General features: G+C 45.6%; 3 protein-coding genes across 6 annotated transcripts in view; all 3 read left to right on the top strand.

The window, feature by feature from the left end:
• Window positions 1-61: 61 nt before the first annotated feature.
• LOC125288960 (vegetative cell wall protein gp1-like) lies at window positions 62-7,275 on the top strand. Its single transcript, XM_048235674.1, has 5 exons — window positions 62-138; window positions 385-492; window positions 3,409-3,511; window positions 3,905-5,588; window positions 7,233-7,275. Exons 2-5 carry the CDS (start codon window positions 445-447, stop codon window positions 7,273-7,275), a joined length of 1,878 nt encoding a protein of 625 aa, XP_048091631.1. The 5' UTR covers window positions 62-138; window positions 385-444.
• LOC125288860 (ATP synthase-coupling factor 6, mitochondrial-like) lies at window positions 6,686-8,780 on the top strand. Its single transcript, XM_048235537.1, has 3 exons — window positions 6,686-7,378; window positions 8,011-8,144; window positions 8,423-8,780. Exons 1-3 carry the CDS (start codon window positions 7,302-7,304, stop codon window positions 8,452-8,454), a joined length of 243 nt encoding a protein of 80 aa, XP_048091494.1. The 5' UTR covers window positions 6,686-7,301; the 3' UTR covers window positions 8,455-8,780.
• A 1,305-nt stretch (window positions 8,781-10,085) lies between these two features.
• The window catches only part of pknox1.2 (pbx/knotted 1 homeobox 1.2), a 12,258-nt gene continuing 7,560 nt past the window's right edge, over window positions 10,086-14,783 (top strand). The window contains exons 1-2 of one of the 4 annotated variants that reach the window (XM_048234330.1): window positions 10,086-10,311; window positions 11,509-11,620. In XM_048234330.1, the coding sequence (XP_048090287.1) occupies window positions 11,570-11,620 (51 nt within the window). In that variant the 5' untranslated portion in view covers window positions 10,086-10,311; window positions 11,509-11,569. Of the gene's footprint in view, window positions 10,312-10,338; window positions 11,341-11,508; window positions 11,621-14,783 lie in introns of those variants that run through there. The other 3 variants (XM_048234333.1, XM_048234332.1, XM_048234334.1) reach the window with 3 other exon arrangements.

Below are 14,783 nucleotides of genomic sequence, written 5' to 3'. Positions count from 1 at the left end.
CGCAGCCCCGCGCGCGCACACGAAGCGCCCGTGGCACTCTTTAACCACACGCGAGTCTCATTGGGGGTGTGTCTAACTAGAGATGTGCCGCTTACACAACCGATGGAGTGACCGCGCTGGACGACCCCTTCATATATGGTGACATTGTTATTTAAATATGCGTTAAAACTGCAACCCAAGAGTACTGTCTCAATTTTTATTACGTATTTTTTAAACCACTAACTGCAGTCTGGATGTTAGACCCATGTCCGTTTACTCTTCTCACTGTCAGCTAATGTCGTGTTTTGAAAATATGTGGAGTTTTATGCCACGTCTTTCCAAATTATGTGGAGAAATTACAAATCTTGATGTGGGAACAATCTGTACCGTTTTGATTATTTGCAGAGAAGGAACCAGACATCTCAGGAAGTTTTTACACCGGACTAAAATCGAAGTTGCATAACCATGGCTACCTCCTTCCTCAGGATGGGTCGGATTTGTTGTGGCTTGAAGGTACAACCTGAGGCCTTTGAGACTCGGTCACTGCCTGGTGGTTTCCGTCTAACTTCTTTCGTTGACCATTAGAAGAATAATTTATGAGTAGAAAACCGAATCTATTCGTCAGGGGAGTAGGCTACCTCCGGATTCGCAGAGTACCCTGGCGTTACAATGCTTGAAAATAATTAAAAACCCATTTCAGTCAACCTAACTAAATTGCAGGCTACCGCGAATCCGTACTTACAAATCTGGCATACACATTAGAGGCGTTTTCATCATTGGTGTTGTGACCGTAGTCGTGACCAAAGATTCTAGAGCGATACGCGCTAGAATCTTGGGTCGTGACGGCCCGTGTTTGGATTACACAATTTATTTATTAGAATGCACTGATGGAAGCGCGCCTTTTCTCAAGCCACATTTAAGTGATTTCGTTTAAAAATGCGAAGAATTTGGGTGGAAACCCTGCTGTCACGGCCCCTGCTGTACACACAGACACTTGAATACCTCTACCTCTTGTAGGTTATAAGCAGTCTAGTTCACGAGCTGATTTTAGCAGCTCACGTCACTGCAAGAGCCCTTAAAGGTCTGTATGGCGTGTCAAAACAAGACCTGCGACAGTCCAATGGGACAGCTATGACTTTAGTTAGCAAGGTAAGCAGTGCACTCTAGTAGTTCATGAGCATTGAAGAATGTGTTTCTGAGATTAGAAAGTTATGGCCCATTTATTTTATTGCAGACATTATAAATGTGATCATATAGAAACATAAAACTTAGAGCCTAAAAGCCTGGTTGCCTAACAACCAAGCCATGGCAAACTCAAACCAGGCTTTTGATTTCAGTAGCCTAATCATCTGTAACATCCTTGTCATCATAGGATAAGAGGACAGCAGCATGAGGTCCATTTAGGCCAGTCTCAACCTTTTTTCATGGATGTACCCTCTGTGAAACATTTTTTCAGCCAAGTACCCCCTAACCAGCGCAAAGTATTTTTAGTTGAGAAAAAAAGACTTAAAACAGAGCACTGTGCCATCAGTGTCTAATGTATTAAACTTTGGAACTGATTAACACATACAAAATTCAAGCATTTGGAAAAAAATGTAACTATTTTTAACATTTTAAATTTTAAAGGGACACCAGGCAAGCCTGATGCTTTTTCTCTAAACTCCCCCTCGCTCGGTCTGAAGCTCTTTTCCTTTTCTTTGCGATTTCCGTCAAGGGTTTTCGCTGCTTCTTCGCCGGCTCTGCCATTATACACACGTTTGCAACAATCTCTAGCGTTTCGTTAGCCTGCCTCTGTGCTGTAAACTGATCCTGCTTCGGTCGCCGGGTAGGATACACCGAACTTGCAAGTGGAATATTCTTCCTACAGGCAGTAGGGGCGGGCGAGAGAGCCTTCATTCGCCCCGTAATGAGTCATTTAACCATATACCGACTTACGAAGATGATTAATTAACACGAAAACGTTGCCTGGTGTCCCTTTAATAATCCATGACTTTAGGGCAGCCGTTGCCTACTGGTTAGCACTTCGGACCTGTTACCGGAGGGTTGCCGGTTCGAACCCCGACCAGTAGGCACGGCTGAAGTGCCTTTGAGCAAGGCACCTAACCCCTCACTGCTCCCCGAGCGCCGCTGTTGATGCAGGCAGCTCACTGCGCCGGGATTAGTGTGTGCTTCACTACACTGTGTGCTGTGTGTGTTTCTACTAAGTCACGGATTGGGATAAATGCAGAGACCAAATTTCCCTCAAGGGATCAAAAGAGTATATATACTGCAAATTATTGTATATTTTGCAAATTATATGTATATTTTAAAATCTCACTTACCCCCTGGAGTGCCTTCACGTACCCCCAACTGAATACGTGCAGGCACCATTGCATGGGTATAACTGTAAATAGGCCTACTTACACTTTTTAGTTCCAGCATTAATCACAGTGCTGGGTGGTGCTAGCTTACATTGCCACCTACAGGGCATTCCTGATATAACACTCTATTCTTGGCTTACAGTATTCTTGTTCAATAATCAGGGCAGTAACTCACGGCTGGTCCAAAATATTTGACACTGAGACCTGTTACTAAATAAAAATTCAAAGGAATTTTACCAAAATATCAAATATCTGCGGTGTGGTCCCACCCTGGCCGCTACATTTACCCTCTTGCCATCTAGTCCAAACAAATCCCTACTCTGTTAGTCATGACCCTGAGCTCTGGTATCTTAGTCCAGTCTCTGAGGAATGTTAGTCCAGTCTCTAAGCTGTGGTATTTTAGTCCAGTAGGCTTATCTGAGGAATGTTAGTCCAGTCTAAGCTGTGGTATTTTAGTCCAGTATCTGAGGAATGTTAGTCCAGTCTCTAAAATGTGGTATCTAGTCCAGTGTTTTAGGAATGTTAGTCCAGTCTCTAGGCTGTAGTATCTTAGTCCAGTATCTGGCCCCTAGTTTGAGAGCGATAAATCCCTGCAGAGATTTTCCAGAGAGAGCGATAAATTAAATATTCCGCCAAGGTGTGGATTTTGGATACGGACATGGTGACATAATCTGGTGTCTAAGCTCTTAGTTCTGAGCAATCCATCTAGTCTCGGAGAGGGAAGGCAAGGCTATTTATAGCAAATTTCATACACAGAGGCTATGTGCTTTACATATCTTAAACCAAAGCAAAAAATAAAGCTTTAGAGTAACAGACAATACAAGCTAATTAAATTAATTGAAATGAAAAAATAGATGAGGGATATACCTTCAGACAGAGAAAGGGAGATGTTTGTTATAAATATTTGTGTGCATGCCTATATATCATTACAGTCTGAGCATTGTTATAATGTATTTTGTGTTTGAGCTGAATAGCTGAACTGTTAGATAACTTCTAATACAGCTGATTGTATACAAGTCTGGTCTCTGCTCTGTGCTAACCGCTTGCTCTGCTCTACGCTGACTGAAAGCCATTCCAGGTGAATCTGTGTACCAGCTGGAGGACCATACCAGCTGTGGCCTACAGCTCCAAGTTGGGAGACCCCAAGAGGGCACCCAGGAAAACACACATCAGTAGGTCAAATTCTAGACCAACGGTAACCTATCAGACTATAATATGTGCCTCCGTCAAAGAGCCTTCTGCTTTGATCCTTCCGCTTCAACCATCCCTGCCTACGTGTCAGTGTAAAATACATGTCTCTGTGTCAGAAATGAAAATATTAGTCCACTATTATTAGTCCAGCAGAACAGTCCTGTCATGATCAGAGATTTCATTGTTGAATTTCACTGGAGCAAGTAGGAATCTCATGGTATGTTATGTCAGTAATATGGCTGATTGTTCTAGTGGTTATTCTGGTTAATGTGAAACTGTTGTGTGTAATCCTACTATTGCATGTGATGCAGAAGAACATTTGGATATCATTAGTCATTTTCTCAGTTCTGTTCCTACCCCCTCTCTGTCCATAGAGAAGGCCAAGCCCAAACCCAAACTGGACGTTGCCCAGCTGCTGATTTCGCTCGGCATGAGGCCTCTTGCCCAACCCTCCTCTGCTGCCCCTGATGCCCCCAGACACACCAAACCAGCTGCAAGGGCTGCTGGAACTGGTCCATTTGTGTCCGCATCGGCTCCGCCCCCTATACCTGCCACTCCTCCGCCTCCTCCTGAGACACTGACCTCAGCAGTAGCTCCTCCACCTCCTGAGACACTGACCTCAGCAGTAGATCCTCCCCCTCCTGAGACACTGACCTCAGCAGTAGCTCCGCCCCCCCCTGAGACACCGACCTCAGCATTAGCTCCGCCCCCTCCTGAGAGACCGACCACAACAGTGGACTCAGCCGCCCCTCTGGTCACCGCCACCCTGCAGACAGAACCAAGGACCAGTCCTCCAGCATCAGCTGCCTCCCCTCAAACAGAACCAAGGACCAGTCCTCCAGCATCAGCTGCCTCCCCTCAAACAGAACCAAATGCCAGTCTTACACTGGGCATTGCCACCCTGCAGACAGAACCAAAAGCAAGTGCTGCACTGGAGTTCACTACAGAGGCTTTCTCTGCCAGAGTTGTTGCCCCATCAAACCCCATTGAGCAAACTGATGCTGAATCTGCAGCCTCAGGTGAGTTTGCCTCTCAGGGGTCTGCAGCTGCCCCAAGTCTCACTGAGCTAGAGGCTGTTATCCCATCAGGATCCCCCTCAGAACCCCCTCTTACGTCTGCTGTGGACTCTAGTGCCTTTTCAGAACCCCCTTCTGCATCTGTTGTGGACTCTAGTGCCCTTTCAGAACCCACTCCTGTGTCTGCTGTAGACTCCAGTGCCCCTTCAGAACCATGTCCTGCATCTGCCGTTGACTCTGATGCCCCTTCTGAACCTCCTCCTGCATCTGCAGTGGACTCTAGTGCCTTTTCAGAACCCCCTTCTACATCTGCTGTAGACTCTAGTGCCCCTTCAGATACCTCTCTTGCGTCTGCGGTGGATTCTAGTGCCGCCTCAGAACCTGCTTCTGCATCTGTGGTGAACTCTAGTGCCCCTCCAGAACTCCATCCTACATCTGCTGTGGACTCTAGTGCCCCTTCAGAACCCCCTTTTGTGTCTGCTGTGGACTCTAGTGTCCTTTCAGGGTCTGCACCTGTAGATTCCTTCTCACAGGCTGTTTCTTCACAAAGGGCAGCAAAATCAGTAACTGCCTCACAGAGGAATGAGACAAGTGCTTCTCCTGGGTTAACAGAAACAGTCACTGCCCTGGAGGTGGTTGTGTCAGGTGTTTCTCCAGGGGTAACAGCAGATCCTGAGGTGATCAGTCATGAGAGCACAGCCCATCCAGTTGACCCTGTTTCTGCAGTGCCCACCTTGGAGATCAATGCTGCAGAGGCTCCTCTTGCCTTGGAGAGTTCAGATCAACATGGCACAGATGCTCCCTCTGCTAGACCAGCCACCTCCGACAGCAGCGGTCTAGAACTTTCTACTGGTAGAGGTGGCACTGCAGTAGTGTCTTCAGAGCCAGCTGTGACTGCATCTGAGGCAGGTTCACTCGAGGCTGATGCCATTACAGCATTAGGCCGTGGGCCGGACCCCGAAATTATACAGGATGCTACAGTAGAGTTGCCCATCACAGTAGCAGCTGCACAGGGTGGAGCCGCATCCACTCACACACAGAGGCACCCACAGAGGAACTCTCACACACAGAGGCACCCACAGAGGAACTCTCACACACAGAGGCACCCACAGAGGAACTCTCACACAGAGGCACCCACAGAGGAACTCTCACACACAGAGGCACCCACAGAGGAACTCTCACACAGAGGCACCCACAGAGGAACTCTCACACACAGAGGCACCCACAGAGGAACTCTCACACAGAGGCACCCACAGAGGAACTCTCACACAGAGGCACCCACAGAGGAACTCTCACACACAGAGGCACCCACAGAGGAACTCTCACACACAGAGGCACCCACAGAGGAACTCTCACACACAGAGGCACCCACAGAGGAACTCTCACACACAGAGGCACCCACAGAGGAACTCTCACACACAGAGGCACCCACAGAGGAACTCTCACACAGAGGCACCCACAGAGGAACTCTCACACACAGAGGCACCCACAGAGGAACTCTCACACACAGAGGCACCCACAGAGGAACTCTCACACAGAGGCACCCACAGAGGAACTCTCACACACAGAGGCACCCACAGAGGAACTCTCACACACAGAGGCACCCACAGAGGAACTCTCACACACAGAGGCACCCACAGAGGAACTCTCACACACAGAGGCACCCACAGAGGAACTCTCACACAGAGGCACCCACAGAGGAACTCTCACACACAGAGGCACCCACAGAGGAACTCTCACACAGAGGCACCCACAGAGGAACTCTCACACACAGAGGCACCCACAGAGGAACTCTCACACACAGAGGCACCCACAGAGGAACTCTCACACACAGAGCCCCACAGAGGAACTCTCACACACAGAGGCACCCACAGAGGAACTCTCACACACAGAGGCACCCACAGAGGAACTCTCACACACAGAGGCACCCACAGAGGAACTCTCACACACAGAGGCACCCACAGAGGAACTCTCACACACAGAGGCACCCACAGAGGAACTCTCACACACAGAGGCACCCACAGAGGAACACAGAGCCCACAGAGGAACTCTCACACACAGAGGCACCCACAGAGGAACTCTCACACACAGAGGCACCCACAGAGGAACTTGCACAGGAGAGTGCAGAGGGTACTTGCTTTGGTCTAACCACCTTCAGCTGCTCACTGTTTCCTACATTTTCATTCGTTTCATTCAACGGGAGTACAACTGTGGGTAACACAATTGAGGGTAGCCCTCATTTTCAATCTAGCCGAGATAGAGATTCAAGCACGGGCTATTAAACAGTCAACAACAACAAACAAACAAATAAAAAAAAATAAAAAATAAAGCATTTGAGAATCAATTAAAAACAGGTACAATTGGATATGGAGAGGTTTGTGATTCATTTACATTTATAAATTTACCTTTGACACTTTTATCCAACGTGACTTACAGAAATGAGGAATAACATTCAAGCTACCTTGCAGTATAACCTTAATATAACAATTAATACTGTTAGGAGTGTTGAAGAGCAACACTGGCTTACAGAGCTGCTTCCTCTGGTACAGATCTGATTAACTGATTCAGTGCGGTCAACTGTGATGTCCTGAGGGTCAGTGGGTTTTGTTTCCTGTGCGTTCCGTTTCCTGTGGATCAGTGGGTTCTGTTTCCTGTGGGTCAGTGGGTTCTGTTTCCTGTGGGTCAGGTGGTTCTGTTTCCTGTGGGTCAGTGGGTTCTGTTTCCTGTGAGTGTGGTTGTGGACTCTCATGGTCTGATGTGTCCTGCAGCTCGTCTGGACCCGGTGCAGAGGCTGTTCCTGCAGAAGATCAGAGAGTATCAAACCCTCAGCCAGTAAGCAGCCCTGTGTGCGCGTGTGCTACCCTCTATGAGCAGCTGTGGTGTGTGTGTGTGTGTGTGTGTGTGTGTGTGTGTGTGTGTGTGTGTGTGTGTGTGTGTGTACACGCATGGGTAGACCCTCAGCAGCCCTGTATGTGTGTGTGTGTGTCCCTCAGCCAATAAGTAATCCTGTCTGTGTTAGACTGGGATCAACGTCTTGGCTGCATGGTTATGATTTTGCTCCATGCATGGCTATGGGTTAACTCAAGTCTATGGGTTACCTGCATGGAGAACTATGGGTTAACTCTGGTCTGTGGCCAGTGAAGTAGAACCCTGCTTTACTACTCTGGCCACTTATCCAAGTAGAACCCTGCTTTAGCACTATACTTTGTTCCTCTGTCTCCGTGGATATTGAAATTGATTGATTGAAATTCTTTATTGACGTTATAGTATAAAGAATGTTTCTTATAAAAATTAATAAATAAAATATCTTTGTACATTATCGGTCAAAAGGATGAACACAATAAAGCCACAGGGCTTATTTCCATTGTGGTCCTTATTCTGTCCCTCTCATCCCACGTTCTCACAAAAATCACTCACTCTCTCCCATACACATAAACACACACACACACACACGCACACCATAGGTCAGCAGAAGGCGTGCCGGAGGCGGGGTCTGATGACAATGAGTTCCAGCGTCGGCTGGCTGAGGAGGAGGCCAAACTGCAGCGGCTTTACGGAGGTTGTGACCTCACCAAGTTCCCAGATTTCAACTTCCCCGGTCAGTTGATGCCACCGTCACCTCTCTACACATGCGCGCGCACGTGCACACACACACACACACACACACACACACACACACCACTCACCCCACTCACCCACACACACCCCACTCACCCACGCTACACACTCTCTATCACACACATTCTCCATGCTCTCTCTTTGTCTCACACACACACTCACCACACTCTCTCTCACACACAGCACACAGCATCCTCACAGCATCCTCAATCCCAGTGGCGTGCTCTAATGTCCTCTGTTTCTCCCTTCACATTCTAGAGCCCAGGCTGGATGAAGACTCCACTAAATAAGGACCTGACCATTCACTGCACATGATCAGTGTGTGTGTGTGTTTGTGTGAAGATACCAGTGCCTCGATCTGGTCTGTGAGGCTGTGTGTGTGTGTGTGTGTGTGTGAGAAAGAGAGAGAGAGAGAGAGCAAGGATGTATGTGTGGTACTGTGATACCAGAGCCTCTGGTGTGTGAGACTTCACCAGCTCTATAGCCTTTATGTAAACTGGGTTTAGGATTTTTGGAAAAAGGGAACAGTTTGCACACAGTTTACACATTTTAATTTCAACACCCAGGCTCTTGTACGATCTGAGGTTAAAAAAGAGAAAATAAAATAAATATTTTGTGGAGCAACAATATGCAGGCCTTTGCTTTTTAACTATTTGGACTTGAAATATGAAGAGCATTATTTATCTAATAAGTTTTGTTTTAGACTTTGTTGAATGGGCAATGTAAGTTTTTTTTCTCCTCATTTTCAAGCCATATATTGACATACTTTTGATTGGATGTGCCAGCTGGGGCAGCCGTGGCCTAGTGGTTAGTGCTTCGGACTTGTAACTGGAGGGTTGCCGGTTCGAACCCTGACCAGTAGGCACGGCTGAAGTGCCCTTGAGCAAGGCACCTAACCCCTCACTGCTCCCCGAGTGCCGCTGTTGTTGCAGGCAGCTCACTGTGCCGGGATTAGCGTGTGCTTCACCTCACTGGGGTTCACTGAGTGTGTTTCACTAATTAATGGATTGGGATAAATGCAGAGACCAAATTTCCCTCACGGGAAAAAAGTGTTACATTACTAAAGAGGCCTACATATTGTGATAGATAGATAGATACTTTATTGATCCCCAGGGGAAATTCAAGGTCACAGTAGCATACAGACAACACACACACACACATTCACTAACAGCAGAAAGTAATTAAAAGCATATAATATAAAAAAAACACAACCAGCAATAAGGACAGTAGAAGATAACTATATGCTAAATATACTAAAATACAAATTATACTAAATAACACTTAATCTAAATCAATTCTAAAAAAAACAGTATCCACATAGTGGGTGTTCAATCAAGATGCGCTTGCAATGACTGAGGCAGGGACTGAGCCTGTGATTCTCTGTGCATAAGGTAAGTGTCATGGTGATGGTGCAAATAAGTAAGTCAAACAGTGCAAGAATAAAGTCTATATATATATATATATATATATATATATATATATATATAACTATATTAAGGAAGATATAAGTGTGGTCAGTTCGGCTGTGGCATGGAGGGAGGGGTTGTGCATATGTGCTAATATAGCACGCAAACAGTGAGGCAGAAGACAGTGGTAAAAAGTGGCTAGTGGACAGACAGTTCAAGACATGGAGGTGGTGAAGAGGCAGACAGACTATGCGGAGAAGTCTATTTCTCCTCTTCCCTTAAGTGAAGCATTGAACAGTTCAATGGCCCTGGGGACGAATGACTTCCTCAGTCTGTCTGTTGTGCAAGGCAGTGAGCAAAGTCTCCAGCTGATCAGGCTCTTCTGCTTAACAATAGTGTTGTTAATAGCTATTTCATTACGTGTCATATTTTGCTTTACTATAGCAATAAAATGTAATCTCAAATACTCTGAGAGCTTTTATCTGGTATAGGACAGTGAGCATGATTGCAACCGCTCGCAATGAATATTTCAGACGGCTGGGAGTAAAAAGCGGAGTCTGTTTGCCTTCCTTTGAGGCCTCTGGGGGCGAGGCCCGTGCCGCTGAAACGTCATGTCTCCTCCCACACCATGGTTATTCATGAGCAAACTCGCCTGCGTGACTTTACGTGGTGACGACACGCGACAACTGCGGGTCCCGATTGCAGCAGCCGCTTGTCATTGTGACGAAGATTGGCACTAAGGTAAGCTGTCACTCAAAATCTTCTTTTTCCGTTCCCTATCAATCAAGCAATCTGAGCCACACACAAAAATGCCGTAGGCGAACAGGCACATGGGATCCTGAGAGGCGTAATATGTGTAAAGGCGTAGTGAAATAATGATGTGCGGAACGGACGGCCTTTAGCGTAAGGCGATTTTCTGGGAAACGAAGGATGAGGACCAGGAGCAAGGCCCAGTTTTTTAATCATCTTTTGTAGAAGTGCGAATGGCGCTAGTGGCGGGGAGGGAGAGGCAGCTGTCCCGAGATTGATTGATAGACGGCAGTGGGCAGGTTTTTATAACAATTAAAGGGACAGGACGAGATTTTACAAAGAAGAAAAAAACAACCAGTTTATAATTTTAGCCGCAAATATGACATTCGGCGACGCTAAACGCTGATGTTTGCGGAGGCCAACGAAGTCCCTTGTGTAAACAAACATTCACCTCCATTTCAGACGGTTTCCTGCTACGGTTACGTTAGCTAGCATTAGCCATGGCTGTGTTCTGGGGAGGAACATGGCGCCTACATGAGTTCGACTATTCTAAAAGACATTCTTAATTCTGCAACCCAATGTAGGCTACCGATGTTTGCGTTGTGTTCTTTGTAGATGATATTTCTCAGCACCAAGCCTCTGAATTGTGTCATTGACAACGATAGAAGTGAGTCTACACACACAAACAAGGGCACAAAAGTTTCGGTTGTGTCGATACAGTATTCAGCATTTTCGAGCGTTTAAGGGCGTGAATGCATGCACTCCCCTTGTGCGAGTTGTTGCAGCAGTCAACATAAGCGGAAAGCGGCACAGAATAGGCGTGTGGTTGACCGATAAGGTTGCGAGCTAACTTTAAGCAGCCACTAAAGCACGAGGCACAAAATGAGTAATTTCCGGTCAAACAATTCAAACTAACCCCCGACAGCCCTCTGATGTTTTTGTCTCCTTTGACGGTTCGGACAAACACAAATACTATGTGTTATGTCGCCAAGTTAATACAACATTACACAAGGCGGCAAAGTTGGTGACCTTTATCGCTTCCCATAATATCCACACTATTAAATAGCCTACTATAAATACTCCTGATATGTGATATGAGAGTGTGATGGCCCCAGTGAGGCTTTAAGAATTACACAAGAGAAATAAAACGAGTGCCGCATGATGACTGTGATGTGTGTGTATCCGCAGGACCGCTGCTGCTGACCGGATCCTCTATAATGATAAAGTACTCCGGACATAAACATTAACAATGATGGCTTCCCAGTCCATGCCTGTAGAGGAGTATCAGGAGGCTGAACAGGTGAGCGTGCGTGTGTGTGGGGGTGTGCGCGGGCATAAGCACCTATGGAAAGTAAAATCATAAAACTTGTCCATCAGTGCAAACCGAACGGGGCGGCCGCGCGCGCGGCCCCGGTAGCGTCCGGTGGGCGGTAGTCAGAGAGAGTAGTTATGCACGACACGCGCAGCCTCACGGGATCAGTTCTCCGTTCATTCATAAAGATCTCTGTTTCATTTACTGTAACGAAATCTCAGTTCACCTTGACACACAAACTCACACTGCCAACCCAAATGGATGGTTTGGGTCATAAAACCTACACACTCGCCATATTCATTTTGAGAGTAATGGAAGCCTCAGTGCCTTACATGGACATGTTGCCAATTATTTCATTCATTTTGAGTTACAGTGTGAGTGCAGCTTAGATAAGAATGCAAACCCTACAACTAGTGAGTTCAACTACAGTATGATTTATCCCATGTTTTCATTCATCATCAGGCATCACAGGTTACATTTGGAAAGACTGAAATGCATTTAAAATGTCCCTGGTTATGTTTGAAGAGGCTGACATTTTTAATTTGTGATATGCCTTTTTATGTTTGAAGAGGCTGAAATGTTTCATTTGAGATTTGCCTGGTTATGTTTGGAGAGGCTGAAATGTGTGTTTAGAGTTTCATGGAGTATGTGATAAGGAGGAGAATCTCCCTCCTCCTGGGTAGTGGAGTATGCTATGAGGAGGAAGAGGATGACTAAGAAGAAGAGTGTTTAGAGTTTCCTGGAAGTGGAGTATGTGATAAGGAGGAGAATCTCCCTCCTCCTGGGTAGTGGAGTATGCTATGAGGAGGAAGAGGATGACTAAGAAGAAGAGTGTTTAGAGTTTCCTGGAAGTGGAGTATGTTATGAGGAGGAGGAGGAGGATGACGAAGAGGAGACTGTGACTCTGTGAATCTCCTCCTTCTGGGAAGTGGAGTATGTCATGAGGAAGAGGAGGAGGATGACGAAGAGGAGACTGTGACTCTGTAAATCTCCTCCTTCTGGGAAGCGGAGTATGTTATGAGGAGGAGGAGGAGGACGACGACGACGACGAAGAGGAGACTGTGACTCTGTCTCCTGCTGTCTCTGAGGCTTTTAACAGAGAAGAGGAGCTGAGGTTTGCTAGACTGTCTGCTGAAGATCTACATCTCATTTCCTGTTTCAGAATGACTCGTTTAGTTTCCCAAGTCAAGTCAAGTTTATTTATATAGCGCATTTCATACACAGAGGTCATTCAATGTGCTTTACATGAACAAAAGCAAACAGTAATAACAAATAAAAGCATAGAAGTGTTTAGATCACTGTCAATTAGTACACCAAGATTTTTAACAGTATCCTTTGCCTACAACAATTGTGTATCGAGGAGACTTTCCTTCTTTTTGCCAAATATAATTACTTTTTCTTTGTTCAGCTGAAGAAAATTTTGAGACATCCAGGTGTTGATTTGTTCTATACACTGACACATAGATTCAAGGGGACCATTTGTGTGTCATCTGCACAGCTATGATATGAAATCAAATTAGTTTGGATGATTTGTCCAAGTGGGAGCATGCAATGCTGCACGTCCAGTAGCACTAGGACTGATGTTTTACCTGAATCTGTGTTAAGGCATATGTCATTGAAAACTTTAATGAGAGCTGTTTCAGTGCTGTGATTTGCCAGAAAACCAGACTGAAAGTAATCAAAATACCCATTTGATGTTAGGAAGGTGGTTAGTTGATTAAAGGCTACTTTTTCAATAATTTTGCCAATAAAAGGTAGATTGGGTATGGGCCTGTAATTGTTTAGCATGGAGGCATCCAGGTTATTGTTCTAGAGAAGTGGCTTTACAACAGCTGTTTTCAGTGACTTAGGAAAAGTGCCAGACAGCAGTGATACATTTACAATTTGAAGGGCATCTGCCGCTATAAGGTGAAAAACAGTTTTGAAGAAATTGGTAGGCAGAGTGTCTAAGACACATGTGGAAGAGCTGAGATTCTGTACCGTTTTTTCAAGTGTTTCGTAGTCTATCAAGCTGAACTCTGACATGAAGTTAAGTTTCCCTCTATTTGTAGCTGAAAGTTCAGTTGTTTAATTAGTAAATGAGCAGATATGTTGAGTCTGATTTGGTCAATTTTACCTTTGAAAAAAGATGAAAACTCATTTATTAGTTGAGAGAAGTTCAGGCGCTAATTGTGAGGGGGAATTTATTAACTTCAACAGTTGAAAATAGAATATGAGTGTTATTTGAACTTCTACTGATATTGTTAGAAAAGAAAGACTATCTTGCTTTGTATATTTCAGAGTTATATATGCGGAGCATATCTTTATGGATTTCATAGTGGATCTGAAGTTTGTATTTACACCATTTTCTTTCAGTCTTCCTACACTCTCTTTTTAGGAGTTTAACAGCTGGGTGCTCCATGGTGCTTTCTGTTTGTCCTTAACTTTTTGAATTGTAATGGAGCAATGTCATCCATAATGTTTGCCATCCCAGCAGTGTAACCCAGCAAGGCATCGATGAGATGGGAAGCATTCAGATCTTATTTAGACTTGGGTTTAGGTAAGGATTTAGGCTGCCAAAAGTTGCCAGGTTGAGGTTGTCGTTACAAACCTTTCACCTGTATTCAAAGTATGGCACAGGGCAATTCATTCACACAGGGCAATTCACACACACAGGTCAATTCACAGTCAAAGGACAATTCAATCAACTTCTCAAATATGGGCTGCGATAGACTCCCATAGGACACACAGAAGGAGCCCTCTCCTTTGGTGTATATCCCCAAACACACAACGTTCATCAATAATACACACACACACACACACACACACAGGTGTCATGAACAGTCAGTATGTGTTAGGAAGACCCATGATTGATCCACAACAAGGCTGGTTGGCAACATGTGACTCAAGCCTTCCTTGGCGTAATTGTGGATATGTGTGTGTCTGTGTATGTGAGAAAGGGAGCAAAAGAGAGAAAGTATCCCGAAATCAGGATGGCTCAGAGTGATTAGACTGAAATATCCAAGTGTGATCTAACATGCTCGTTGGCTGCCATGGTTGAGTATTTTTAACACTTTTTCTCAATCAGAGTCATTGTTTGTCCGTCACATGCTCTAGAGTCACACGGTTTCTCACAGAGCTGCTAGTCTGAACCTGTTGGTTGGATGTGCTG

This window comes from Alosa alosa, chromosome 23, assembly GCF_017589495.1.
Source record: "Alosa alosa isolate M-15738 ecotype Scorff River chromosome 23, AALO_Geno_1.1, whole genome shotgun sequence".
NCBI lineage: Eukaryota > Metazoa > Chordata > Actinopteri > Clupeiformes > Clupeidae > Alosa > Alosa alosa.
The sequence above is the reverse complement of the archived record's forward strand: the minus strand, read 5'-3'. Positions and strand labels throughout refer to the sequence as shown.

What these genes read in the sequence shown, in the direction of transcription:
- LOC125288960 (XM_048235674.1), top strand. Translation starts at nt 445, where the DNA reads ATGGCTACCTCCTTCCTCAGGATGGGTCGGATTTGTTGTGGCTTGAAG. An exon ending in ACCCAGGAAAACACACATCA is followed by an intron (nt 3,512 to 3,904) that starts GTAGGTCAAATT and finishes CTCTGTCCATAG; the next exon opens with AGAAGGCCAAGCCCAAACCC. An exon ending in GCATCCACTCACACACAGAG is followed by an intron (nt 5,589 to 7,232) that starts GCACCCACAGAG and finishes CCTGTGGGTCAG; the next exon opens with GTGGTTCTGTTTCCTGTGGG.
- LOC125288860 (XM_048235537.1), top strand. Translation starts at nt 7,302, where the DNA reads ATGTGTCCTGCAGCTCGTCTGGACCCGGTGCAGAGGCTGTTCCTGCAG. An exon ending in GAGTATCAAACCCTCAGCCA is followed by an intron (nt 7,379 to 8,010) that starts GTAAGCAGCCCT and finishes CGCACACCATAG; the next exon opens with GTCAGCAGAAGGCGTGCCGG. An exon ending in CCCAGATTTCAACTTCCCCG is followed by an intron (nt 8,145 to 8,422) that starts GTCAGTTGATGC and finishes TTCACATTCTAG; the next exon opens with AGCCCAGGCTGGATGAAGAC.